Here is a 26,836-nt window from a genome sequence, read left to right on the forward strand (position 1 = left end):
TCTTTATGAGCATATGATGTTTCCCTCACCTGGAATATCTCTGCTGGTCCCTCACCTTGTTTTATTTGCTCAGCAGATTTTTTAAATTAAAAGTTATTTTTTATTGTAAAATATATATAAAATTTACCATTTTAACTATTTTTAAGTGTTTAGTTCCAGGGCATTAAGAGTTCTCACATTGTGTGCAGCTATTACCACTGTCTCCAGAACTTTTTCATAATCCCAAACTGAAACTCTGTACCCATTAAACAACAACTCCCCATTCTCCCCTCTCCCTAGCCCCTGGTAACCACTGTTCTACTTTCTCTGTGAATTTGCCTCTTCTAGGTACCTCATAAAAGCAGAATCATAAAATATTTGTCTTTTTGTGTCTGGTTTATTTCACTTAGCATAATGTCTTCAAGTTTCATCCATGTTGTTGCAGGTGTCTGAATCTCATCCCTTTTTAAGGCCGAATCACATTTTATTGGATGTATATACCACAATATTTTGTCTATGCATTCATCTATCCATGGACACTTGGGTTGTTTTCACCTTTTGGCCATTGTGAATAATGCTGCTGTGAATATGGTTGTGCAAACACATGTTCGAGTTCCCGCTTTCACTTATTTTGGGTGTATACCCAGAAGTGAGATTGCCTGATCAAATAAATGGTCATTCAATGTTTAATTTTTTGAGGAACCATTGGGTTGTTTTTCCACAGAAGCTGCATTGTTTTACTTTTCCACCAGCAGTGCACAAGGGCTCTAATTTCTCCACATCTTGCCAACACCTTGTTTTCTGGTTGTTTTTTTTTTTTTGATAATAGCCATTCTAATGAGTATAAAGTGGTACTAGCACACGAATCAAGATTTCCTTTCTTGAACAGCTAGAATCTCGACTTTCAGCTCTTTGGCATTCTCACGGCATGTTTATATGCTACCCTCTAGTACTTGTGTATTTGTCTTGACTTCCCATTTAAACTATATTCCTTTGAGGTCAAGATTCTGGTCTATGTGGGTCTAAGGCTAGGATAGCAGGAGCTCAGTAAGCATTTGTTGAATGCCTGAATTTACCCTTTAGCTTTGGTAGTCAATATGACAGTACCACAGAAAGTAAAACATTTGCCAGTGACATTAACGAGAGTTTGGTTTTCAAATGTTCAATACAGCTAAAAGAGAGTTCAAGAGTTAGTGTACTTTAGCAATGAGGACAAGGCTGGATAAGGTAAAGAGTAGAAAGGAAACCTTCATGTTTAGATTGGGAAGGTGAAAGGAACCTGTGAATCCATCGCTCATTACCTGAGGAAGGAATTGTAAAGTAGGATATTGTGATACATCTAGCCAACTGTCTGGCTGCCTTCAGAGTCTACTCTTAACCTTTTCTGTGCTGCCTATTAATAATAAACAGCTAACATTTTTGAGACTTACTTTTTGCCAGGCCCCATTGTAATGACTTGGCATGTGTAACCTTATTTAGACCTTACCAAACTCTTTATTTTACAGAAGAGGCAATCAGCACAGAATGACTAGGTAACTTGTAGGTGCTGGATTGATAATTTGAACCTAGGCAGTTTGGCTCCAGTGCCTGTTCTTTCTCTAAATCACAGTGGTGTGCTGCTGCTTAAGTTAAAAAAAAAAAAAAAATTAGTCATTTTATTAAATAATAAAATATTTTAACACAGTCATGCATGCATATAGTTTAAATAGTCAAATGGTACTAAAAGGCTTATAACAATACGGTGGGTCTCTGACCCATCTCTCCCTGCTCCCCCAGTCATCTTCCTCCTTAGAAGCAACAGTTTTTTCTCTTGTTGCTTCTAAGTGTCCTCTGGCATTTGCTCATCTTTCTATTTTATGTTATATATTATCTGTGTATGACTTCTGATCAGTCATCCCCCTGTTTTCCTTCCACCATTCTCCCAATGTAGTTATTTTGCAATTCTTTTTTTTTTTTTTTTTTTTTGGTGTATGTAATTTGTATAATATTTGTACACAGTTTGTAATCTGACAAACTGACAGAGCCAAGATTCCAATTCAGGTCTATCAGTTTATTTTGCAATTCTTAATTAAATCTATATTCAGTGTTTACACCAAACAAATATGTTTAACTGAGAATTGTCCTATATCGTCCCATATTATGATTGTTACCTTTCTTACTTTTTGCTTTTTTCCAAGTCGTTGCCTTTAAAATTTTTTCTTCAGTTTTCTCTGTAACTATTACTAATTCATCCCACACCATCTAATAGCTTTTTAGCACAATTTCTGGTATTGTCAGTCACTTCAGCTGATCTCTCAGTTAACCTGCTTTTGCAGTTTCTGTATACAGTATCTCCAGGTGTGTAGGTTCAACCTCTGTTCCAAAGGTCTTCTCTTTTACCTCTGCAGAGGAAACAACCTCCAGTCTTCGGTTGAATGAGGGTGGTGTTACGCAGCACTTAAATAGCATTCACCCAAACCTCCCACCCCACCGCCCCCAGTATTTCCAGAGGTCCTCAGTACTGCCAGTTCTTGGGCCTTTGGGAAATTCTTGTATAAACCAGGTTGATTATCTCAGCTTTCTCCACTTCTAGTTTAGCATTCAGCTTTCCAGACTCTCTTTAGTCAATTATTACTATCTACATTATTTACTTTTCTGCTTCCAAAATTGTGTTCTATTGTTCCTTCTTTTCTCCTTGTTCTTGTGGGTTTTTGTTTAAAAGTAACAAAAAACAAAGAAATAAAAAGCAGGTATAATAAAACCATCAACTAGAGATAGGTACTATTGTCATTTTGGAGTATATCCTTTCAGTCTTTGTGTACATACAAGCTAAGCAGGTAGAAATTGGATTATGCCATATGTACTGTTTGTGGGCCTCTTCCATTACATTTATTACTCTAAATGCTATTTTCTCACAAACTATTATGCATACATTTTTATTGTTGTTCATTGACATTTTCAATCTATTCTTATACCAAAGTAAGTATTTGTGACATTTTCTATCTATTCTTATGCCAAAATAAGTATTTGAACAAAGAAGACCCATATGACAAGCACTTATCTTTTAAAAAATTGCTTTACCTTTATTCAAAACTGCAGTATTAATATTATTCTGTGCCCTGGTATTGATTTTGAAATTACCTTTACGTCTTATGGCTTTATTTCATCCAGCCTGCAGATGGCAGAATTGTTTTATTTAAGCAGAAATTTTAAAGGTCAATTTTATTTAATGAGTTCTTGCATTGGAAAGAGAGGTGATTAAATGAGAAGCATCTCTTCCTATTAAAAAAGAAGCAAATTAATGTAAGGAACAGAGAGCTGCACTAAAAAAGTACTGGGTAATTTATTTATTCAATTTGTCTGTCTTCATTTCATGGTTTTTGTATTTGGATTATAGTCGTATAAATGGACTAGAGCATGATGTCCAAGCAGTACCATAAGTAAATTGTGGAATTTCCTTAATTACTTCAGTCAGAGTAATGGAGCTTAGATCTGCTTCATTATTAGCCACAAAGCTATTTGTTCTGCATTTGTATTTTAAGAGTTTGCTTATATTAATCTTTTTTTTTTTAATCTGGAAACCTTTTAGAATTCATGTATAGATCATCAATTTAAAGCTTTTATAGGTTTTGCTGAGTGTTTTGAGATAAAAGAAATACTCTAGAGAACAAGAAATTAGATTACTGTGGATTGCTGTAAGATTCAGTGATTGATCAATTGCTCATGTGCCTGATAAGGAAGGTAAAGCATCAATATACTGAGTGAAAAATTTCAACTTATTGTGTCATTATATTGAGGCAAAAAAAAAAGAGATTAAGACAGTTGTGATGGATTTGTGAGACTCTGCTGTTAAAATCAGTATATTTAAATATAAACTGGAACAATGTACATTACGGTAGTTACCTTAAAAGTTTTTAAATATGTTTTTTAACTGCTATAGAAGGGCAGACTTTATAAGCCATTAGGTATACTTTGTTAGCTTGATGAAAAGAAATAGAACACTAAAATGACTACAAAAGGGTTAAAGTCTAACAAAATTTGGGGTAGTTTTTGGGTACTAATTGAAATAACCTGTGTGACCAGTGGAGTAAAAAAACTGCATTTCCTTCATTCTTACTATAGTTGTGCCCAGTTATGAGTAGGCACTGTAATTGGTGCCCATTTCAAGGCCTCCTCAGTTTGACAGGAAAAAGGTAGAATGTACTTCTTATTGGAATCAGAAGGGAAGCTACATATAATTCCTAATGAAATTAAACAACATTATGTGTAGGTTAAAATTCCAAGGAGTCTAGAAAAGCCCACACTATCTTCAGTAGAATTGATGGCAGCCATTAAGGCCAGATATTAGTTATATATAGCCCTGTCATTCAAAACTGATATTATGATTACATAATTACTTTCCCACTGGAAAAAATACATTTGGAAAAGATGTGTATAATGTTCAGGTTGAAAGAGGATATACTAGAATGAAGTATGCATTATTATTAATAAATTAATGCTTCCTTTTAAAAATCATTTTCTAGCATGAGCATCTGAGGATAGATTAGTTAGATTAATCAGAAAATACATTGCACATTGTACTCTCCATATAAGTCAGTATAAGCCATCAAGAGATAGTACCGAATAATGGAGATGTCCAAAATGTCTTTCTTTGGTTTTTGTCACCTTCATTTCGGAGTAAGGATAATGATCTATTACAGAATTTTTATATTTTATTGTTATTATTCAGAGAAGCAATTTAAATTCATCTATGAAGCGTTGCTGTATGAGGAATGATTATGTTCTTTTTATTTTTAAAATATGAAAATTTTTAAGGTTCTTGATGTGGTAATTCGTAAAACGCAAAAAGTTTCATAATGAAGTACTTAATGTCAGGAAAAATGTGAAGATCTCATAGGTGAGAGATTATAATAGGAGAGAGAATCACAAAATGAATATTAATTGTATCATGGCAACTAGAACCAAGGTATAAAAATATTGAAGAGAGACTTTGTTTTGAGAGAACTGAGTTGATATTTGTCATAAATTGGAATCTGGACATAGAATCATAGAAGTTCATTTATTTTGCTTCTTTGTAGTGGAACTCTATTTGATGTATAAATTTACTGTGTATATGATTTTGAAATATTGCATCTCGTAATGCCAGGCTTGAACTTTTTGATAGAGAGGGATTGTTAGGCTGCCTGATTGGACACGTGAAGAATGCTCACATGGATTTGATATGTCTGGTTTGTTGTGTTTGAATTTCTGGATGAATAGACTATAAATAACCAATGATTAATTAGTTGATAATCCATATTGGTAAGGATTATCAATTAACGGTGAGCAGTAGTACAGTGTAGGAGAGGATAGCCTTGAGAGTTAGGCAGAATTCAAATCCCTTAATCAGTGGATTGTAGTTTTCTCATTGATGAAATGGGCGTGTTGACTTAGAATTTGGTTCGGGCTCTATCATTGTTGGGGTATTGAGAGTGATGATTCTACATTTCTATCCTTGTAGATTGGTACCAATTGAGAAGGCAAAAACCAGACAGATGGAGATCAAAGTAACAGTTTTAATGTTGATGGTTTTGTTGTATTGGAAAATGTGACTTAAATCTGTGGCCTTCTCCAGTTGGACTCCTCAGTACAACCCCTGTTTAGACTTTGGGCTTTTGTTTGAGAGAGACAGTTTGTGTATACAAAGCAAACACACATCCTGAATTGCTTCCCAGCACCCACTGGGCCCTGATGGCAGGAATATAGAGAGCTGGGCTTACTATCTGCCTTTGAAAGGCAGGTAGGTCCATTTATGCCTAGTGCATAGAAGAACTGAAAGGAAAATACAGGTTCCCTGTAGGCAGGCAGGTCTTAAAATGAGGAAAAGGCTGAGGCAGATGTATTTGCCTGGATCGTTTTCCCAGTCCTTTAGAGGGGAGTGAATGAACAGTGACGGGAGGATAGAAGCTTCCTTCCAAATGCTTCTGAAATGGCACTCCTTTACCATGAAGCCATAGGAACTCTCCATTTGAAATTACAATAACATTAGTTCAGTTTCCCAAAGGAAATATTTAACTACATTTAACATTAGTATTCAATTCCCTTATTTATTTTTTTAACACATCTTTATTGGAGTATAATTGCTTTACAATGGTGTGTTAGTTTCTGCCATATAACAAAGTGAATCAGCTATAGGTATACATATATCCCCATATCCCCTCCCTCTTGAGCCTCCCTCCCACCCTCCCTATCCCACCACTCTAGGTGGTCACAAAGCACTGAGCTGATCTCCCTGTGCTATGTGGCTGCTTCCCACAAGCTATCTATTTTATATTTGGTAGTGTATATATGTCAGTGCTGCTGTCTCACTTCGTCCCAGCTTACCCTGCCCCCCCACCCCCATGTCCTCAAGTCCATTCTCCACATCTGCATCTTTATTCCTGTCCTGTCCCTAGGTTCATCAGAACCTTTTTTTTTTTTTAGATTCCATATATATGTGTTAGCATACGGTTTTTGTTTTTCTCTTTCTGACTTACTTCACTCTGTATGACAGTCTCTAGGTCCATCCACCTCACTACAAATAACTCAATTTTGTTTCTTTTTATGGCTGAGTAATATTCCATTGTATATATGTGCCACAACTTCTTTATCCATTCATCTGTCTATGGACACTTAGGTTGCTTCCATGTCCTGGCTATTGTAAATAGTGCTGCAGTGAACACTGTGGTACATGTCTCTTTTTGAATTATGGTTTTCTCAGGGTATATGCCCAGTAGTGGGATTAGTGGGTCATATGGTAGTTCTATTTTCAGTTTTTTAAGGAACCTCCATACTGTTCTCCATGGTGGCTGTATCAATTTACATTCCCACCAACAGTGCAAGAGGCTTCCCTTTTCTCCATACCCTCTCCAACATTTATTGTTTGTAGAATTTTTGACGATGGCCATTCTGACCAGTGTGAGGTGATACCTTATTGGGTTTTGATTTGCATTTCTCTAATGATTAGTGATGTTGAGCATCCTTTCATGTGTTTGTTGGCAATCTGTATATCTTCTTTGGAGAAATCTCTATTTAGGTCTTCTGCCCATTTTTGGATTGGGTTGTTTTTTTTTTTTTTGATATCAATTCCCTTATTTTTAACCCTAAAACATCAATGGGAGGAAAAAAAAAGCCCTATTCTACCCTTTTCCACATTTGAATTATGTCAGATGTGGTGTATTTTGCTTTTTTGGGTCAGAGAGTTGAATAATCTGAGGAGAGAATAGGTTTTGTGGAAGATTTCAGGCAATGTAATTTGTTACTATGGCTACTGCTAAATAAGCACTGGAGCACTCTGTGAACTATTTTATTAGTATAAACTTTATGTAAATTGTAATCTAACAGCTGTGCGCTCTTTAAGTATGGTCCTGGACAGTGGAATTATCGGGAAGTGCATCTGGCCAAATATATAGCGTGTCTCCTTTTTTATATATAAGGAAAAAGTAGCTGTGCTTTATTGAGAGGTCACCCTGGTTTGAGTCTATCTTTTTGGGTCCCTAGCTGAATTGTGGTATGAAACACAATCTGAGATTAATTTAACTACTTAAGTTCACTTGCCCTATCATTCTTGACAAGGCAAACCTCTGCTTTTCACACTTAGCAGCAAGAACCTTTGATTTCTGAATAGTGTAATATTAGATTAAAGTAAAAACACAACCAGTTTCTAAAGTTTAATCTTGATTATTCTGTTGTAAGTCTAATCTTAATTCTTTTGTTGTAGATTATCAGAACTCTAGTTTTATTTATTTATTTATTTTTTGGTCTTTTCCTTTGGTCATTCTACTTGTAAATATTTTTTGCAGCAACAAAAGGGGAAGGAGAAGAAGATGAAACACAAATCAGCTTTTCTTTTTTTTAATTTTGTAAGCACCTGGCTTGAAAATATGCATAGAGGGCTTGGAGAACTATGAAAAAGGAGTTGAAAATATTCCAGAAAAGATTACTGAACACTTAGTTTGACCAGTTGGGTGTCTTTCAGACTGTGGAATATTTTTTTTTCTCAAATTGAATTCGATATTAATTTACTTGAACTTTTTGTTGCTGCCTCATGAGGTGCATTATTTTTTGTGTTTAATCTTTTCTTTTTTCAATTTCAGCTGATCCTATTACGATACTAATGCCATCACTGTCTCCTACAATGGAAGAAGGGAACATTGTGAAATGGCTGAAAAAGGAAGGTGAGCAATGCATTACTAATACCTGTGTTATTTGATCATTTTGGTTTTCTCCTAATCAGCTGGTTTACACAATACATGATATACATGAAATGATTGGTTCCTTTGCTTGTTAATCTTAATTGTTTAAATAAAAATTTCTCATGGTAATGTAGCAAAGGTTTTCTGGGTTCAGCCTGTATCTTTTCACAAGCAGAGAATGGTAAACTATATTAGTGCTTTTTTCCAAGTTTTAGTTCTTATTCTTAGCTTTTAGTTTCAACATCATAAATTTGTCAATCCCCTAAAGTTAATTTGTGACTTTATAATAATTCTGTGTGTTTCCTGTAACTAGGCAAGCTGATGATAAATTTCATTGGAAAGAATAAATAAGTAAGCATAATAAGAAAAATTCTCATTACAGAAGAGCAGCAGAGGAGAGTCGTAGACCTACTAGATATTGAAACATGTTATTAAGCCTTTGTAATAAAAACTGTGGTATTGGTGCTTAAAAAGACAGACTAACAGAACTGAATGGAAAATGAGGAAATAGACATGAATATTTAGTGTTTAAATAATGAAGGAAGACAATATTAGATTTAGTCTTTGTACTATCCCAATGATAAATTACAAGTGAATCAGTCACTTAATATACAAAAATGAAACCAGACAAGTACTAGGAAAAAAGCTGGTGAATTCCTCTGAACCTGGAAGTGGATAAACACCCTAACTACAACTCAAAATCCAGATGCAATAAGGGAAATATAGATAAATTTTATGGTAAAAATAATAACTTTATTATAGCTGAAAACATAATAAAGTAAAAAAGATGACAAATTGGAGAAGGGTATTTGCAGTTTTTAATCACAAAAGGTTAGTATTTCTAAAAAATAGAGAATAAGAAAACTATCAACTCAGCAAGAAAATGGGCAAGATATAAGAACAGATGGTTTGCAGAAAAAGAACTGCAAATTGCCTCTAACATATGAAAAGCTATTTAATATTTATATTAATAAATATGCAGATTAACACTACACTGATACATCATTTCTTACCAATCATATTGACAGAAATTAAAAAGTTTGACAAGTTATTCTGTTGATGAGACTGTGGAGAGAATGGGGGGAAGCAGGCACTCTCTAACATTGCTGTAGGAAATGCAAAATGGTATAAGCCCTAGGGGAGAGAATTTGTCAATACCTAGAAAAATTACATTTATATTTACCCTTTCGCCAGGCAGTTCTATTTCTAGGGATCCTATCTCAAGGCAAAAATAAGAAAAGATGCACATATGAGGCTATTTATTGCAGCGGTGTTTGTAATAGCAAAAGTTAGAAACAATCCATCTGTTGGTCAGTACACAATTTGATGAATAACGTATACTACATCCACAACTACAGAAAGGAATGAGGAGTGTCTATACTATTGTAGAGTGACCTTCAGAGGAAAAAAGCAGGGTGGTGACTAATAGATATAGTGTGTATCATTCATTGAAGAAAGGGATGGGAATACTAATATTTGGAAATTTTTTTTAAAAAAGGATAAAACAAAAATTTAACAACAAAAAAATGGTTATTTGTAGTGTGATGGAGGAAACAGTGTGGTGGGTGGGGAGAGGAGCAGAAGCTAGACTTCTCTGAATACATCTTGTTTTGTCTCCTTAACTTGGAACCATATACATATTTTGCAAAATTTTAACACAGAATTTAATTTTAAAAGATCCCTAAAAATGGAAACCAATTGAAACAGAAGAACCTAATTATATATTGAGTTGCTGATATAACAACCATGCAGGGAGGGGCTATTTCAAATGTCAACAAACTTGACTATCTATCGCTACTAGATTGTAATTAAAGGACAATGACATCTCTAAAAATATCTTAAATTGTTTAGAGTAATAGTATTATAGTGGTTATGTTGGTATTTTTATTCTAAGGTTTTTAAAAAATGTATTTTATGGGATAAAGCAAATGAGTGATTAAGATGGTATTATTGGGAATCCAGCCTTTGAGTGTGGTTTAAAGGAAAAACAGATGAAAGATAGCTAAGGCTAAGGAAAGATCCTGTGATGGTAAATTTTCTAGCTCTTTTTCATGGCAGGGCCTGGAAAAATGACAAACCCAGTAGCAATGAGCACCCCTAACAATGAGACTGTAGTATCTAAATGCCATTTCCTACTAAAGTAAACCAAAGCTCCTTGGAAAATAGCTACTTCCAGGTCTGGGGCAGGAAATGTACAAGATGAGCTTGGAACATCTTGTCAATTTAGAAAGGAAAGCAGTTATCAAAAACTCCTGAGGGCGTCTTAAAGGACTCAGGAGCCAAAAATGGGACAATTTGAGGATCAGTAAGAATAATATCTACAGTGTATTGAAACACATCAAATATATTTAAATTTGAAGCTCACAATAATACTAAAGAAAAATACTAATAGTTGGTCTGCTTTGGGGGATGCTAGTAAATTAACTAACTCATTTTGAAAACTGGTAATAAGTGGAAAGACTCAAGTATTTTTCCCTGCCTTTCCTATATGAACTGTAGCTTAGAGTAACCAAGTAGTTGGTGATGATAAGTTTCTAATTATTGGCATATCCCAGCTCTTAAAAGATGGAGGAATGATAGAATGTCACTGTATCACAATTTTGCAATCTCTAATGAATTAAGGGATATAGCCAGTGACCATCAATGGTTGCTAATATCACAAAAAGAGAGAAAACCAGATAGTACCACCAGCTATAAGGTTGTCTTGCCAGAAAATTGAGCTGAATTGATCAAGCCTGTAGTTCTTGGTATCAATTTCCAGGAAATATAGGGGAAAGAGGCATGTATCCAATGACACCAAGAGGAGTATATCAGCATAACCCAGACTGTGGGGATTTCTACAGGCCAGTTTTGTCAACAAATTCATGTCAAGGGATGGGAAGATGGGGAAGGGAAGGAAGTAGGGGAACCTATAGCTTCAAGGAGATTTAAGAGACCGGTTCCAATGTAGGGACCTTATTTTGTTTATGATTCAAGCGAATAAAACATTTGGGGAATTTGAAAATTATATGTTTAATTAGATTAAGGAATTAATCATTTTAGAGGTATAATGATACTGTGCTAATAATTTTTAAAATCTTATCTATAAGAGGTATGAGTTGAAATACTTATGTATGAAATGATAGTACGTCTGGCCTTAACTTCACAATACCTCTGGTGGGAGGATAAGAGTATAAGTATTCATGAGTCAGTTGACAGTTGTAGTAGTTATAAAAGTTGGTTCATTAACTTTCCTTATAACTTTTGTATATGTTTGAACTTTTTGTACTAATATATATTTTCTAAAGTTGTCCAATCAGTAGCCTTTGGGATATAACATGGAGTGAGAAACTACTCTTTCCTCAGCTTTTTATAAGCTCCAAGTGAATTTGAATCTTGCTGTTACTAAGAAAATACTTGCTACAATACTACCTACAAAGCTATATTAATCTATTATTTATAGCAACCATTTTGCCAGATTTTTTAAAATTTATTTTTTTACTGAGGTAACATTGGTTTATAACATTGTATGTTTCATGTGTACAACCTTATATTTCTACTTCTGTATATCCTACAGCATGCTCACCACCAAAAACTTAGTTTCCGTCTGTCACCATACAGTCGATCCTCTTTGCCCATTTTGTCCTCCCCTCCTTCCCCTGGCCCTTCTGCTCTGGTAACCACTACTCTGTTCTCTGTAGCTACGTGTTTGTTTCTGTTCGGTTTGCTTTGTTCATTTCTTTTGTTTTGTTTTGTTTGTTATATTCTACATATCATGAAATTCTACAGTATTTGTCTTTCTTTGACTTATTTCATCTAGCATAATACCCTCAAGGTCCATCAGTGTTGTTGCAAATAGTGAAATTTTCATCTTGTTTATGGCTGAGTAGTATTCCATTATATATATGCATATATCTCACATCTTTATCCATTTATCCATTGATGGGCACTTAGGTTGTTTCCATACCTTGGCTATTGTAAATAATTGTTTTGCCAGATTTTAATACTTAGTATGGTGCTTAAAAAATAAGACTAAGCATATGAAGGCCAAAGAGATAAGGATGCTATAGCGCTCATGGTACAGAAGGAGGACAGAGGAAAAATTACTGTGAAGGAAGCTGGAGAAGGAGACTTTTTATTTTTCTGGCAGCTGCTTTCTTTTCCTTTTTCTTTCCTCTGGTCATTGCCATATATGTCTGTAGAGTAACCAGGTACTGACTGTGGGATGGATTCTTTTAGCCACCTCCCTATGCTTTACTCATTCTGCAACATGTTAAACTTTTGGGGAGATGAATCTCCAGTCCCTTATTAGGGCTTGTTGGACAGATGCACAGAGAAATTGACCAGATGAGTTCCCCATAGCCATTATTATGCTTCAGCGTGAGAAATGGTAAACCAAGTGTTAAAAATGGAAAGAGAAAGGGAAGAGTGAGTTGAGAATGAAGGACATGGTCTAGGAGGATTTGACTGATTCCAGAGACTAGCCCTGGCAAGGACTTCTGGGGTCTCTATATGTGATTCGGTGGGCATGGGAGGTCATCCAGGCAAATGTTGGTATTGAGTGGTCCAGGCTAGCGCTTATAAAATTGTATAGATTAAAAGCTTTTGCACAGCAAAGGAAACCATAAACAAGACGAAAAGACAACCCTCAGAATGGGAGAAAATATTTGCAAATGAAGCAACTGACAAAGGATTAATCTCCAAAATACACAAGCAGCTCATGCAGCTCAATATCAAAAAAACAAAAAACCCAATCCAAAAATGGGCAGAAGACCTAAATAGACATCTCTCCAAAGAAGATACAGATTGCCAACAAACACATGAAAGGATGCTCAACATCACTAATCATTAGAGAAATGCAAATCAAAACTACAATGAGGTATCACTGCACACCAGTCAGAATGGCCATCAACAAAAATTCTACAAACAATAAATGCTGGAGAGGGTGTGGAGAAAAGGGAACCCTCTTGCACTGTTGGTGGGAATGTAAATTGATACAGCCACTATGGAGAACAGTATGGAGGTTCCTTAAAAAACTAAAAATAGAACTACCATATGACCCAGTAATCCCACTACTGGGCATATACCTTGAGAAAACCATAATTCAAAAAGAGACATTTACCACAATGTTCATTGCAGCACTATTTACAATAGCCAGGACATGGAAGCAACTTAAGTGTCCATCGACAGATGAATGGATAAAGAAGTTGTGGCACGTATATACAGTGGAATATTACTTAGCCATAAAAAGAAACAAAATTGAGTTATTTGTAGTGAGGTGGATGGACCTAGAGACTGTCATACAGAGTGAAGTAAGTCAGAAAGAGAAAAACAAATACCATATGCTAACACATATATATGGAATCTAAGGGGAAAAAAAAAGTGGTTCTGATGAACCTAGGGGGAGGACAGGAATAAGGACACAAACGTAGAGAATGGAACTGAGGACACGGGGAGGGAGAAGGGTAAGCTGGGACAAAGTGAGAGAGTAGCATGGACATATATACACTACCAAATGTAAAATAGATAGCTAGTGGGAAGCAGCCTCATAGCACAGGGAGATCAGCTCGGTGCTTTGTGACCACCCAGAGGGGTGGGATAGGGAGAGTGGGAGGGAGACGCAAGAGGGAGGGGATATGGGGATATATGTATGCATATAGCTGATTCACTTTGTTATACAGCAGAAACTAACACAACGTTGTAAAGCAATTATACTCCAATAAAGATGTTAAAAATAATTGTATAGAGAGAACTTAGGCATTGGTAAGAGTTCAGAGTCTGACCTAGTTATGCTGTGATTCTAGGAAATGAGCCGTTCATGGCAGTGAGGACAAGTGTTGGGTGTCGGGAAGAAGGCTGCAAGTATTTAGTAGCTTGGGAGTTTGAGAGAAGGCCCCATTTCTTGCAGGTGGGGTGGGCAGGGCTGGGGTGCTAGGAAAGTCAACAAGAGAAATTACAGAATGGGCCTCACAGCAGGGGTTTGGGACTGTGGATTGGGCCAATATAGAGGATAGGAGGTATGGCACAGTGAGGCTATCCAGATGACCATGACTGGTCCTTGATGTGCTATGTACCACCTCTGATTGAAAGCACATCTTAATTCTGTTCCTTAGTGGCGAACATGTCTGAGTTTTGATATGTTTCCTTTTGTGGTTATGACTAGCATAGTAATAATCAATAGAACAGACCCAACAGCACTGTAAGTGGCTGATCAGTAAATATATTGGCAGAGGGGAGAGTAAGGCAAGAGCAGGAGATGTGACAGGCATCGAGAAGGCTTTACACATGAGGTACTACTTGAGTTGGTCCTTATGTAATACATGGGATTTTTTAAAAACAAAGAAAGAAGGACATTATAAGTAATGTAAACAATTTGTCAAAATCTTGGAAGTGAGATGTCATGACATGTATTTTGGCAACTGTAGGTAGTTCTGGCTGCATTAAGGGCATGGAGGATGTGAGATAAGATAGGTTATAGAAAGGATCTTGAATATCAAGCTGCAGTTTATCAGTCTGTGAGTGTCCTTATCCTAAAGCCAGGAGGTAACGACACTCATGGTTATTTTGTAGGAAGTGGTCTTTACGTGCTTTCTTGAGCCCTGATAGTAGCCTTGCACTGAATGGAACAGGCCCTAGGAGTGCTCTGGTATCAAGAGCTAACTGTAGGCAATTTAAGTAGCTTCCTTTACAGGCTCACATTGGAAAGGCCAGTCCTGAGGACTTCTAGTCAGTATGACCATCTAAACAGATGGGGTCAGGGTTCTGCTCACTTCTGGATAGAAAATTATAAGACAGATTTTTAAAATGTAAGTGGAGCTTAAATGCAGGAAAGAGGAATCACCAAATGTCAGCAATATCCAGAACGGTGAGCAGGAGTTGACTACATGCCCCGCTGGGCCTGAGCTGGAAGGGTGGAATAACTGAGATTGGGAAACAGGTGTGTTTTTTTGTGGGCAGGCGGGGAAATCGAGAATTAGGTTCAGGAGGAAACTTGCACAAGCCTCTTAGCCTCATCCACCAGAGGGCAGACAGCAGAAGCAAGAAGAACTCAAATTCTGCAGCCTGTGGAACAAAAACCACATTCACAGAAAGATAGGCAAGGTGAAAAGGCATAGGGTTATGTACCAGATGAAGGAACAAGATAAAACCCCAGAAAAACAACTAAATGAAGTGGAGATAGGCAACCTTCCAGAAAAAGAATTCAGAATAATGATAGTGAAGATGATCCAGGACCTCGGAATAAGAATGGAGGCAAAGATCGAGAAGATGCAAGAAATGTTTAACAAAGACCTAGAAGAAATAAAGAACAAACAAACAGAGATGAACAATACAATAACTGAAATGAAAAATACACTAGAAGGAATCAATAGCAGAATCACTGAGGCAGAAGAATGGATAAATGACCTGGAAGACAAAATGGTGGAATTCACTGCTGCAGAACAGAATAAAGAAAAAAGAATGGAAAGAAATGAAGACAGCCTAAGAGACTTCTGGGACAACATTAAACGCAACAACATTTGCATTATATGGGTCCCAGAAGGACAAGAGAGAGAGAAAGGACCTGAGAAAATATTTGAAGAGATTATAGTCGAAAACTTCCCTAACATGGGAAAGGAAATAGCCACCCAAGTCCAGGAAGCACAGAGAGTCCCATACAGGATAAACCCAAGGAGAAACACGCCGTGACACATAGTAATCAAATTGGCAAAAATTAAAGACAAAGAAAAATTATTGAAAGCAGCAAGGGAAAAACGACAAATAACATACAAGGGAACTCCCATAAGGTTAACAGCTGATTTCTCAGCAGAAGTTCTACAAACCAGAAGGGAGTGGCATGATATACTTAAAGTGATGAAAGGGAAGAACCTACAACCAAGATTACTCTACCTGGCAAGGATCTCATTCATATTCGATGGAGAAATCAAAAGCTTTACAGACAAGCAAAAGCTAAGAGAATTCAGCACCACCAAACCAGCTCTACAACAAATGCTAAAGGAACTTCTCTAAGTGCGAAACACAAGAGAAGAAAAGGACCTACAAAAACAAACCCAAAACAATTAAGAAAATGGTCATAGGAACATACATATCGATAATTACCTTAAACGTGAATGGATTCAATGCTCCAACCAAAAGATACAGGTTCGCTGGATGGATACAAAAACAAGACCCATATTTATGCTGTCTACAAGAGACCCACTTCAGACCTAGGGACACATTCAGACTGGAAGTGAGGGGATGGAAAAAGATATTCCATGCAAATGGAAATCAAAAGAAAGCTGGAGTAGCAATACTCATATCAGATAAAATAGACTTTAAAATAAAGAATGTTACAAGAGACAAGGAAGGACACTACATAATGATCAAGGGATCAATCCAAGAAGATATAACAATTATAAATATATATGCACCCAACATAGGAGCACCTCAATACATATGGCAACTGCTAAGAGCTATAAAAGAGGAAATCCACAGTAACACAATAATAGTGGGGGACTTTAACACCTCACTTACACCAATGGACAGATCATCCAGACAGAATATTAGTAGGGAAACAAGCTTTAAATGACACAATAGACCAGATAGATTTAATTGATATTTATAGGACATTCCATCCAAAAACAGCAGATTACACGTTCTTCTCAAGTGCGCACGGAACATTCTCCAGGATAGATCACATCTTGGGTCACAAATCAAGCCTCAGTAAATTTAAGAAAATTGAAATCATATCAAGCATCTTTTCTGACCACAACGCTATGAGATTAGAAATGAATTACAGGGAAAAAAACGTAAAAAAGACAAACACATGGAGGCTAAACAATACGTTACTAAATAACCAAGAGATCACTGAAGAAATCAAACAGGAAATAAAAAAATACCTAGAGACAAATGACAATGAAAACACGACGACCCAAAACCTATGGGATGCAGCAAAAGCAGTTCTAAGAGGAAAGTTTATAGCTATACAAGCCTACCTAAAGAAACAAGAAAAAGCTCAAGTAAACAATCTAACCTTACACCTAAAGAAACTAGAGAAAGAAGAACAAACAAAACCCAAAGTGAGCAGAAGGAAAGAAATCATAAAGATCAGAGGAGAAATAAATGAAATAGAAACAAAGAAAACAATAGCAAAGATCAATTAAACTAAAAGCTGTTTCTTTGAGAAGATAAACAAAATTGTTAAACCATTAGCCAGACTCATCAAGAAAAAGAGGGAGAGGACTCAAATCAATAAAATTAGAAATGAAAAAGGAGAAGTTACAACAGACACCGCAGAAATACAAAGCATCCTAAGAGACTACTACAAGCAACTCTATGCCAATAAAATGGACAACCTGGAAGAAATGGACAAATTCTTAGAAAGGTATAACCTTCCAAGACTGAACCAGGAAGAAATAGAAAATATGAACAGACCAATCACAAGTAATGAAATTGAAACTGACTAAAAATCTTCAAACAAACAGAAGTCCAGGACCAGATGGCTTCACAGATCAGTTCTGTCAAACATTTAGAGAAGACCTAACACCCATCCTTCTCAAACTCTTCCAAAAAATTGCAGAGGAAGGAACACTCCCAAACTCATTCTATTAGGCCACCATCACCTGATACCAAAACCAGACAAAGATACTACAAAAAAAGGAAATTACACGCCAATATCACTGATGAATGTAGATGCAAAAATCCTCAACAAAATACTAGCAAACAGAATCCAACAACACATTAAAAGGATCATACACCATGATCAAGTGGGATTTATCCCAGGGATGCAAACATTCTTCAATATATGGAAATCAATCAATGTGATACACCATATTAACAAACTGAAGAAGAAAAACCATGTGATCATCTCAATAGATGCAGAAAAAGCTTTTGACAAAATTCAACACCCGTTTATGATAAAAACTCTCTAGAAAGTGGGCATAGAGGGAACCTACCTCAACATAATAAAGGCCATATACAACAAACTCACAGCAAACATCATTCTCAATGGTGAAAAACCGAAAGCAGTTCCTCTAAGATCGGGAACAAGACAAGGATGTCCACTCTCGCCACTATTATTCAACATAGTTTTGGAAGTCCTAGCCATGGCAATCAGAGAAGGAAAAGAAATAGAAGGAATACAAATTGGAAAAGAAGAAGTAAAACCGTCACTGTTTGCAGATGACATGATACTATACATAGAGAATCCTAAAGATGCCACCAGAAAACTACTAGAGTTATTCAGTGAATTTGGTAAAGTTGCAGTATACAAAATTAATGCACAGAAATCTCTTGCATTCCTATACACTAATGATGAAAAATCTGAAAGAGAAATTAAGGAAACACTCACATTTACCATTGCAACAAAAAGAATAAAATAACTAGGAATAAACCTACCTGAGGAGATAAAAGACCTGTATTCAGAAAACTATAAGACACTGTTGAAAGAAATTAATGATGATACCAACAGATGGAGAGATATACCATGTTCTTGGATTGGAAGAATCAGTATTGTGAAAATGACTATACTACCCAAAGCAATCTACAGATTCAATGCAATCCCTATCAAATTACCAATGGCATTTTTTACAGAACTAGAACAAAAAATCTTAAAATTTGTATGGAGACACAAAAGACCCCGAATAGCCAAAGCAGTCTTGAGGGAAAAAAACACAGCTAGAGGAATCAGACTCCCTGACTTCAGACTATACTACAAAGCTACAGTAATCAAGACAATATGGTAGTGGCACAAAAACAGAAATATAAATCAATGGAACAGGATAGAAAGCCCAGAGATAAACCCACGCACCTATGGTCATTTAATCTATGACAAAGGACGCAAGGATATACAATGGAGAAAAAGTCTCTTCAATAAGTGGTGCTGGGAAAACTGGACAGCTACATGTAAAAGAATGCAATTAGAACACTCCCTAACACCATACACAAAAATAAACTCAAAATGGATTAGAGACCTAAATGTAAGACTGGACACTATAAAACTCTTAGAGGAAAACATAGGAAGAACACTCTTTGACATAAATCACAGCAAGATCTTTTTTGATCCACCTTCTAGAGTAATGGAAATAAAAACAAAAATAAACAAATGGGACCTAATGAAATTTAAAAGCTTTTGCAAAGCAAAGGAAACTACAAACAAGACGAGAAGACAGCCCTCAGAATGGGAAAAAATATTTGCAAATGAATCAGTGGACAAAGGATTAATCTCCAACATATATAAACAGCTCATGCGGCTTAATATTCAGAAAACAAACAACCCAATCAAAAAATGGGCAGAAGACCTAAATAGACATTTCTCCAAAGAGGACATACAGATGGCCAAGAAGCATATTAAATGCTGCTCAACATCACTAGTTATTAGAGAAATGCAAATCAAAACTACAATGAGGTATCACCTCACACCAGTTAGAATGGGCATCATCAGAAAAATCTGCAAACAAATGCTGGAGAGGGTGTGGAGAAAAGGGGACCCTCTTGCACTGTTGGTGAGAATGTATATTCATACAGCCACTCTGGAGAACAGTATGGAGGTTCCTTAAAGAACTAAAAATAGAATTACCATATGACCCAGCAATCCCACTACTGGGCATATACCCAGAGAAAACCATAATTCAAAAAGACACATGCACCCCAATGTTCATTGCAGCACTATTTACAATAGCCAGGTCATGGGAGCAACCTAAATGCCCATTGACAGACGAATGGATAAAGAAGATGTGGTACATATATAGTATGGAATATTACTCATCCATAAAAAGAAATGAAATTGGGTCATTTGTAGAGATGTGGATGAATCTAGAGACTGTCATACAGAGTGAAGTAAATCAGAAAAACAAATATTGCATATTAATGCATATATGTGGAACCTAGGAAAATGGTACAGATGAACCGGTTTGCAGAGCAGAAATTGAGACACAGATGTAGAGAACAAACGTATGGACACCAAGGGGGGAAAGCGGTGGGGGGGTGTGGGGATGGTGGTGTGATGAATTGGGCGATTGGGATTTACATGTATACCCTGATGTGTATAAAATGGATGACTAATAAGAACCTGCTGTATAAAAAAAAAAAAAGCTGGAGGAAAAAAAAAAGAATTAGGTTCAGGTTTGGATGTGGTAAAGTTTGAGTTCCTTATTAGATATTCAAGGGAACGTGTTCAATAGACAGTTGGTTATAGGAATTAAAGTTTAGGAGTGAAGTCTGACTTGATAGACATTTTAGAGTCACCACCCTATAGATGGAATTTAATGCCATAAAATGGCTAACAGACAAATATATTTATTTGTCTTGGAATAAAAATGCTTACCTTGTTGAAAATGTTCTCTCATAGGCATTTCTTCATGAGGCTTTGGGGTTCAGATTTGTAGTATTTGCATTTTCTGGGAGCCCATAAGTAGAGGTAAAGTGGTCCTGGGCTGATAATCTTCCTTGGTTACTTGGCAGAAGCCATTATTCTGGAAGAACATAGTCTCTAATCCAACTCACATAAGATTCCCAGATAAAGTCCCCCTTAACCACAAAGTCACAGTTCCAAATTTAATAATTGACATGGAAGCTGCCCTTTAGGGACAAACGTTATTAGGCATAACAAGCAACAGGATTAGACCTCCAGGAACTTCAGCTAATTGGAATTACAGATACATAAAAATGTATGTTTGAAACAACAAAACGTGTAAGAGAAGGAGTTGAAAATATGAAAAAAGACAAACACTATCCAAAAAGTCCAGACAGATTTGAAAAGGACAAATAGAACTTCTAGGCATGAAAAATGTTGTCTCTAAAATTAGAAAATGAAAAACTCAAGGTTGGGTTAAAGTGTGATTAGATGTGACTTACCAAAGGATTTGTGAAGTCCAGCCTGTTAGCGTGCATGCAGCAGCAAGAGATAAAGCAGTAGAGAATATAAAAGAGAAGCTAAGACACGAAGAATAAAATGAGAATCCTCTACTAACCCAATAGGAAGAATTCCAGAAGGAGAAAAAAGAGAGAATGAGGAAGAGGTAGTATTCAACAAAAAAATGGCAGAGTTTTCTAGAATTTGAGAAAGACATATGTCATATAAATGAAAGAGACAATGCTTCATTAGGAAGCATTTTGAGCAATCGGCTCTTCATGGCTGCTGCCATCTTCTAAAATAATTATCAATATCTAAGAAAGTTTCACCTTTATAAATAATGCAGTCAGTTGGAATCTATTTTTAAGTTTCTTTTTCCTGATGAATTACAGAGCTTTGGCTATTTCCATATCCAGTATGGCAGAGTGTTGGTGTCATTAAATAATGATTCAGACACAGACCAGCCTTTTAGGATTATTATAAAAAGATTAAATTTCTTCACACTTTGAGACCTTCCTTGATAGGCAAGTAGATAGGAGGATTCTTTGGACCACATTTATCTCTCAGACTTCTAGCTTGCTGGCAGTCTGATAAGTTATTCACACCCATTAGAATATGGTGAGTATAATGCAGAGCCAGGAGACAAATGGTTTCATCGTTTTGTTCTTTTTCCTTTTGATTACATGTGCTATTTTCATGCAGGACAAGCCAGGGTGTACTTTAAGCCCCTGGAGCCTGTTTCCTTGAAGGTTGCTTTTAAAATTCTGTGTTCTGCCAACTCAGGAGAAATGTTTACCAGTACACATAAGTAATTGAGAGCAGTCTAAATCGTTGGTTCTCCATAATTCACTGGCTTCGTTTTTAGTTCATCACCTTTGTGATTTTTTTTGAGCATAATTCAGTTCTTTTTTATAAGAATTTTTTTTTTAATATTTATTTATTTATTTATTTGGCTGCTCCAGGTCTTAGTGCAGCACACGGCATCTTTGTAGTGGCGTGTGGGATCTTTAGTTGCGGCATGCGGGAATCTTTTAGGTGCAGTATGCAGGCTCTTAGTTGCAGGGTCTAGTTCCCTGACCAGGGATCGAACCCGGGCCCCCAGAATTGGGAGTCTTAACTACTGGACCACCAGGGAAGTCCCTCATAATTTAGTTCTTTAACATTTATGTATTGTACACATGGGTATGACTATATATGTCTAAGTATGTTTGGTGCTTGGTACATAACTTGGTTCAGTCGTTATGTATTAAAAGCATTTATATTCTACAAGAAAACTTTTTATATACCTTTTTTTCTTATTAGCTATGTTTTTAAAAATTTTTATCTTGAGATCTTTATTGTATGGTCACTGTTATTTAAAACTGAGTTTAGACCTTCAAACATTAAGGGGATTGAAATTTTTTTATGAAAAAGAATAGTGTTGTATCTAATTTTGAATCTAGTTTATTTTTAAGCTAATGCTAATGATCTGATAACCTTTAGTGGATGGCAGTTCGGTGTTACAAACCTTTAAGATTTCTTGAAAATCTGAGACTGTAATTCACAACTGTTACTAATGTGTGTGTGTGTTGTGTCTGTTTTAAGCCAAGGCAATAAGGGTGCAGTGAAAAGAACTCTAGTCTAGGTTTGTCCTTTGGGGTTCCCATTCTGTCATGAAATATCTGGGAGTGAGTTGAATTAGATGATTTCTAAGATATATCCTTGACTTTAGAATTCTGTGATAACTCAGTTTCTTTTTCTTTTTTGAAGTCATAGTGTTGTATCACAACCTCCTCAGGAGCTTCCTGGGTGTAATCGGAAATCGGCCCCATACATGGAGGGTAGGGAGAGATGGAAGAAAGAGGCTCCAGGTTGGTAGGTGGCAGGTTTAATAAGCAAGGGGACTTTCATGTGAGGCTTGCCTCTGGCAGCCACAAGATGGGTAGATCCCCACACTGCCTGCCAGAATCTTAAAAGTATACAGAGGCCTTAACTGGGCTCGATCACGTATACTGTCCAGGTGGTCTCAGCACCACAGTACTATCTCAAGGCTATGTCCTTGGGCAGCTTCCAGCACTGGGAAGGCAAGCGGAGCACACATTTCACTGATGGGGAGGGGGTGAGGGACCTCCAGTTGCTCTTGCCCAGCTAAGTGGTCACGTCCTCTTGATAACCTGTCTCATCACATGGAAACATGCAGTAATATAGCATATAAATTATTCCCATCTTCCTCGATCTAATGAATGTTAGAAAAGTAGTTTTGTAATGAATATTAGAATACTTAATTTCAGTCTGAGGATTAACTAAAGAATATGCATTATTAAGTTAGTAGGGAAAACAGTTCAAAAGTGCCAGGTAACATGTGCAGGTTCAAAATCTGAAAGGTGAATTGAGCCACATTCCACATTTTTATTACAAGCTTGTTATTTGGTGGGGGAAGTGTGTGTCAGATGATTTTTAGTTTAATTAAAGTGTATATAGATTATTTTTTCATCAGTTGTAAGGTCATATCTGTTAAAATAACAAAAAGGAAGAAAATATTCTTATTCTGCCCTTTTGTGAGAGAATATTTGAGGGTATGAAAAACATTGTTTTCTTTCTTGAGATATTTAAGAGCTTATCCTGAAACACTGGAACAAAACTAGACTGAGATAGTTATGTGAGGTACTTGGCCACACATTGTTTGGAACAGACGTAGAACTTGCTTCATCAGCCATGTTACTGCTGCTGCACTTGGTGTTTGTTTTCCTTCAGAGACTGTCATTTCATGTGGGCTTTCCTTTTTTCATGGGACTGGGAATCTTGAATATTTAAAACAATTTTTGTGTAAATCTTAGATTGTATAATTAATACAGTGTGTAAAATTCAGAAGTAAAACTGTCTTGAAGGTGTTGATCACTATTTGAATTGTTATCACCAGGTGCTACTAGAGAGTTAAATGGGTCTCTGGCTTCTATTGTAGATGAGGCTTTGGTTTCTGTTATTTCTGGGGATTTGTATACATGTTTGGATGCTAAAATGGAAAACTTCTGAAGTGTGCATTTCACAAATAACAAGTGTTTTTTCAGTACACTACTATTTTAACAGCTTTTGAAGTATAATTTACACACTATAACATTCACCTATTTTAAGTGCTCAATTCAGTGATTTTTTAGTGAATATATAGAGTTCTTCAGCCATCACCAAAACTTTAGAACATTTATATCACCCCCAAAACTCCCTAGTGCTTGATTGCAGTCACTTCTTTCTCTTATCCCTATCTTGATCTGCTTTCTGTCTCTAAAAATTTGCCTTTTCTGGGCATTTAGTGTAAATAGAATCATGTATTATGAAGTCTTTTGTGACTGGCTTCTTTGATTTAGCATGATTTTGCAGTTCATCCATGTTGTAGCATGTATCAACAGTTCATTCCTTTTGTTGCTGAATAACATTCCGTCATTATGCTTTTTTACATTTATTGTTAATATTTCTATTATGTCAGAATTATAGAATTGGTGAGATTACAGTATTTTTCAATAGAGCTTCCTGTAGTGATGGAAATGTTCCATGTCTGTACTGTCCAGTGTAGTAACCACTAGCCACATGTGTGTTGGGCACTTGAAATGGTTTATGCAGTGAAATGTAAGAGCCAGAAGGATGTAAGGGAGGTTAACTTTGCCTAGCAGTTTCCTTCTCAAACAACTACTCCTGCCTTGAGTCCTCAGAGCAGGATGCCCTAGGAGCCAGGTTGCCTGGGGTCTTGGGCCATGCAAGTAATATCTTCGTGTGTGATGAAAAGAGTTGGCAAACACTGACTAGGGGCCCCTTCTCTATCCTCCCACGCTGCTGTAGGCATTGACTGGATGAGATTGGCATTGCCTGCTTGTTTGTACTCTTCCTCAGTCAGACTCTCTTATTTTATTATTATTTTTGCCATAGGGTCTTGCACAGTGTCATGCACATAGGGGCAGCCAGTAAATATTTGTTGATATACGATTGAATTATCTTTGTCTCTAATCATAGGTGTCATTATGGTTCACCTTAGCACTGAGAAGAGGTTTCTTTCTTTAATGTTCATGTAGATGTGACTTGGCCTCCCACCATTACCACCACACACACCTTTTAAATAAAGACTTTTATTCTTAACTTTAGGCAGAACAAGATTATCTTGTGAAAGTCATAGGATGTGTTTAGTTGATAAGCATCACCATTAACTGTGTTTGATCAAGACTACACTTCATACCCAGAATTTAAAAGAGAAAGGGAAGCCTCTGTGTACTCCAGTCCTCAGCTCTGGCAGCTGCCCATCTGGACAAAGGCACAGGATGATGATGATGCTGGCTTCGGTGCTGGGGAGCGGCCCCCGGGCGGGCCTCTGCTCTGGCCCCTCCTGGGGCCCGCACTCTCGCTCCGGGCCCGCTCCACCTCGGCTGCTGACACGCACCACGAGGAGATGGCACAGGGACACGCAGGAACACGGCAAGGCTGCCATCTCCTTCTACAACCAGTCAGCCCTCAACGTGGCAGCTGAGGAGCCATCTGTCACCTCACACCAGCCATGATGCTCTGTGCTAGCTTCTAAGTCTTCTCCTCTAGACTCTGAACTTGTTGTGAACAGAACCCTATCTTATTGTTTTGTTTATACCCAGTGCTTACTTACAAATGCCTTATATACTAATGTATGTTGAATGATCTGTCTGAAATGATGGCATATGGAGTAGGGAGCTAGAATGAGTCTGGGTTCTTAATGGTTATTAATAACATACCTAACTTTTTAACCTAAAGATGTTGTGAAGTGTTATTTGAAGAGGTTTGTGAAGAGTTAACATTTGCAGTTCCATGATTTTTTTTTTTTATAATAACTGCACATTCAAACTTTCCTTAGAGTCAGAGGGATTCAGTAACTTGGTCAAGATTACCAGTAAGTGTCAGAGCTTGGAATAAACCTGTGTCTGAGTTGGAAGAGCTCCTTGTAACTACTGTGCCTTGCAGGTTTTCCAAGTTACAGCGCTAAATTGTTGACCAGGGCTGAAACTGAGTATATTTGGAATCTTCATGGCTCGTTATTTGTCTCAAAATTTTTCTTTGGCATTCACATTATGTTTGATTATTGATAGATAGAACCCTAGTTTTGTGATATTAGGGGTAATGTGCCTTATATAATAATACAATGTTTTAAACCTTGCTGTGGTTCCTGGGGAAGGTTCACCACACAATAGATGCTTTTCTCTATGTTTCTTTACATTTTATCTCTCTCTCAGGATTCTCATATAGCTAATATATATATATGTTTTGTGAATAGGTACACCTTTAATTAAAACAAAATAAAAAGGAAACAGGATACCTAAGTTTTTAAATGTCAGAAACATGCTACAAATCAAATGTTAGAACTGAAAGAAACATAAAGGATGGTTTGATGTATACCTTATGAGGAAATGAGGACTTGTGATATTATTGCAATTTTCTTCTGAAGTGTTTTAATCTCAAACTCATTATGTATGAGGCAATAGCTGGAGTCCTGGGGAATGAGGTAGAATGTAAAACACTTAAAGTGTGTCCTATTCCTATTATGAAGAAGCTCATAGATTGGTAAATAGAAGAAAACCAATTTTTAAAAAAGTAATTAATAGCAGTTAACATAACATTTCATAGTACAATTTGTGATTCATTTCAAATTAATTACAAATACTATAGGAATTCAGGAATAGGAACAAAATCATCTAGGTTGATCTATGGCTGAGGTAGAATTTGTGAATCGTTCTCAAAGCGTGTTTGGAATTTGAAATAGGCAAGCACAAGTGATAAAACATTATTTTATTGTTTTCCTATGGCCAGAATTTCTTTTCTAGGTGTCTAAAAGAAGTATTTAATTGCTAAGTTGCCTGATTGAATTGTTTTT

At 36.5% G+C, this 26,836-nt stretch overlaps 1 protein-coding gene across 1 annotated transcript in view; it reads left to right on the forward strand.

Moving 5' to 3' along the window:
• The window catches only part of PDHX (pyruvate dehydrogenase complex component X), an 89,050-nt gene that overhangs the window by 5,102 nt on the left and 57,112 nt on the right, over positions 1-26,836 (forward strand). The window contains exon 2 of the mRNA XM_059929641.1: positions 8,073-8,153. Coding sequence (XP_059785624.1) covers positions 8,073-8,153 — 81 coding nt within the window. The remainder of the gene's footprint in view (positions 1-8,072; positions 8,154-26,836) is intronic.

This window comes from Balaenoptera ricei, chromosome 8 (genome assembly GCF_028023285.1).
Source record: "Balaenoptera ricei isolate mBalRic1 chromosome 8, mBalRic1.hap2, whole genome shotgun sequence".
NCBI lineage: Eukaryota > Metazoa > Chordata > Mammalia > Artiodactyla > Balaenopteridae > Balaenoptera > Balaenoptera ricei.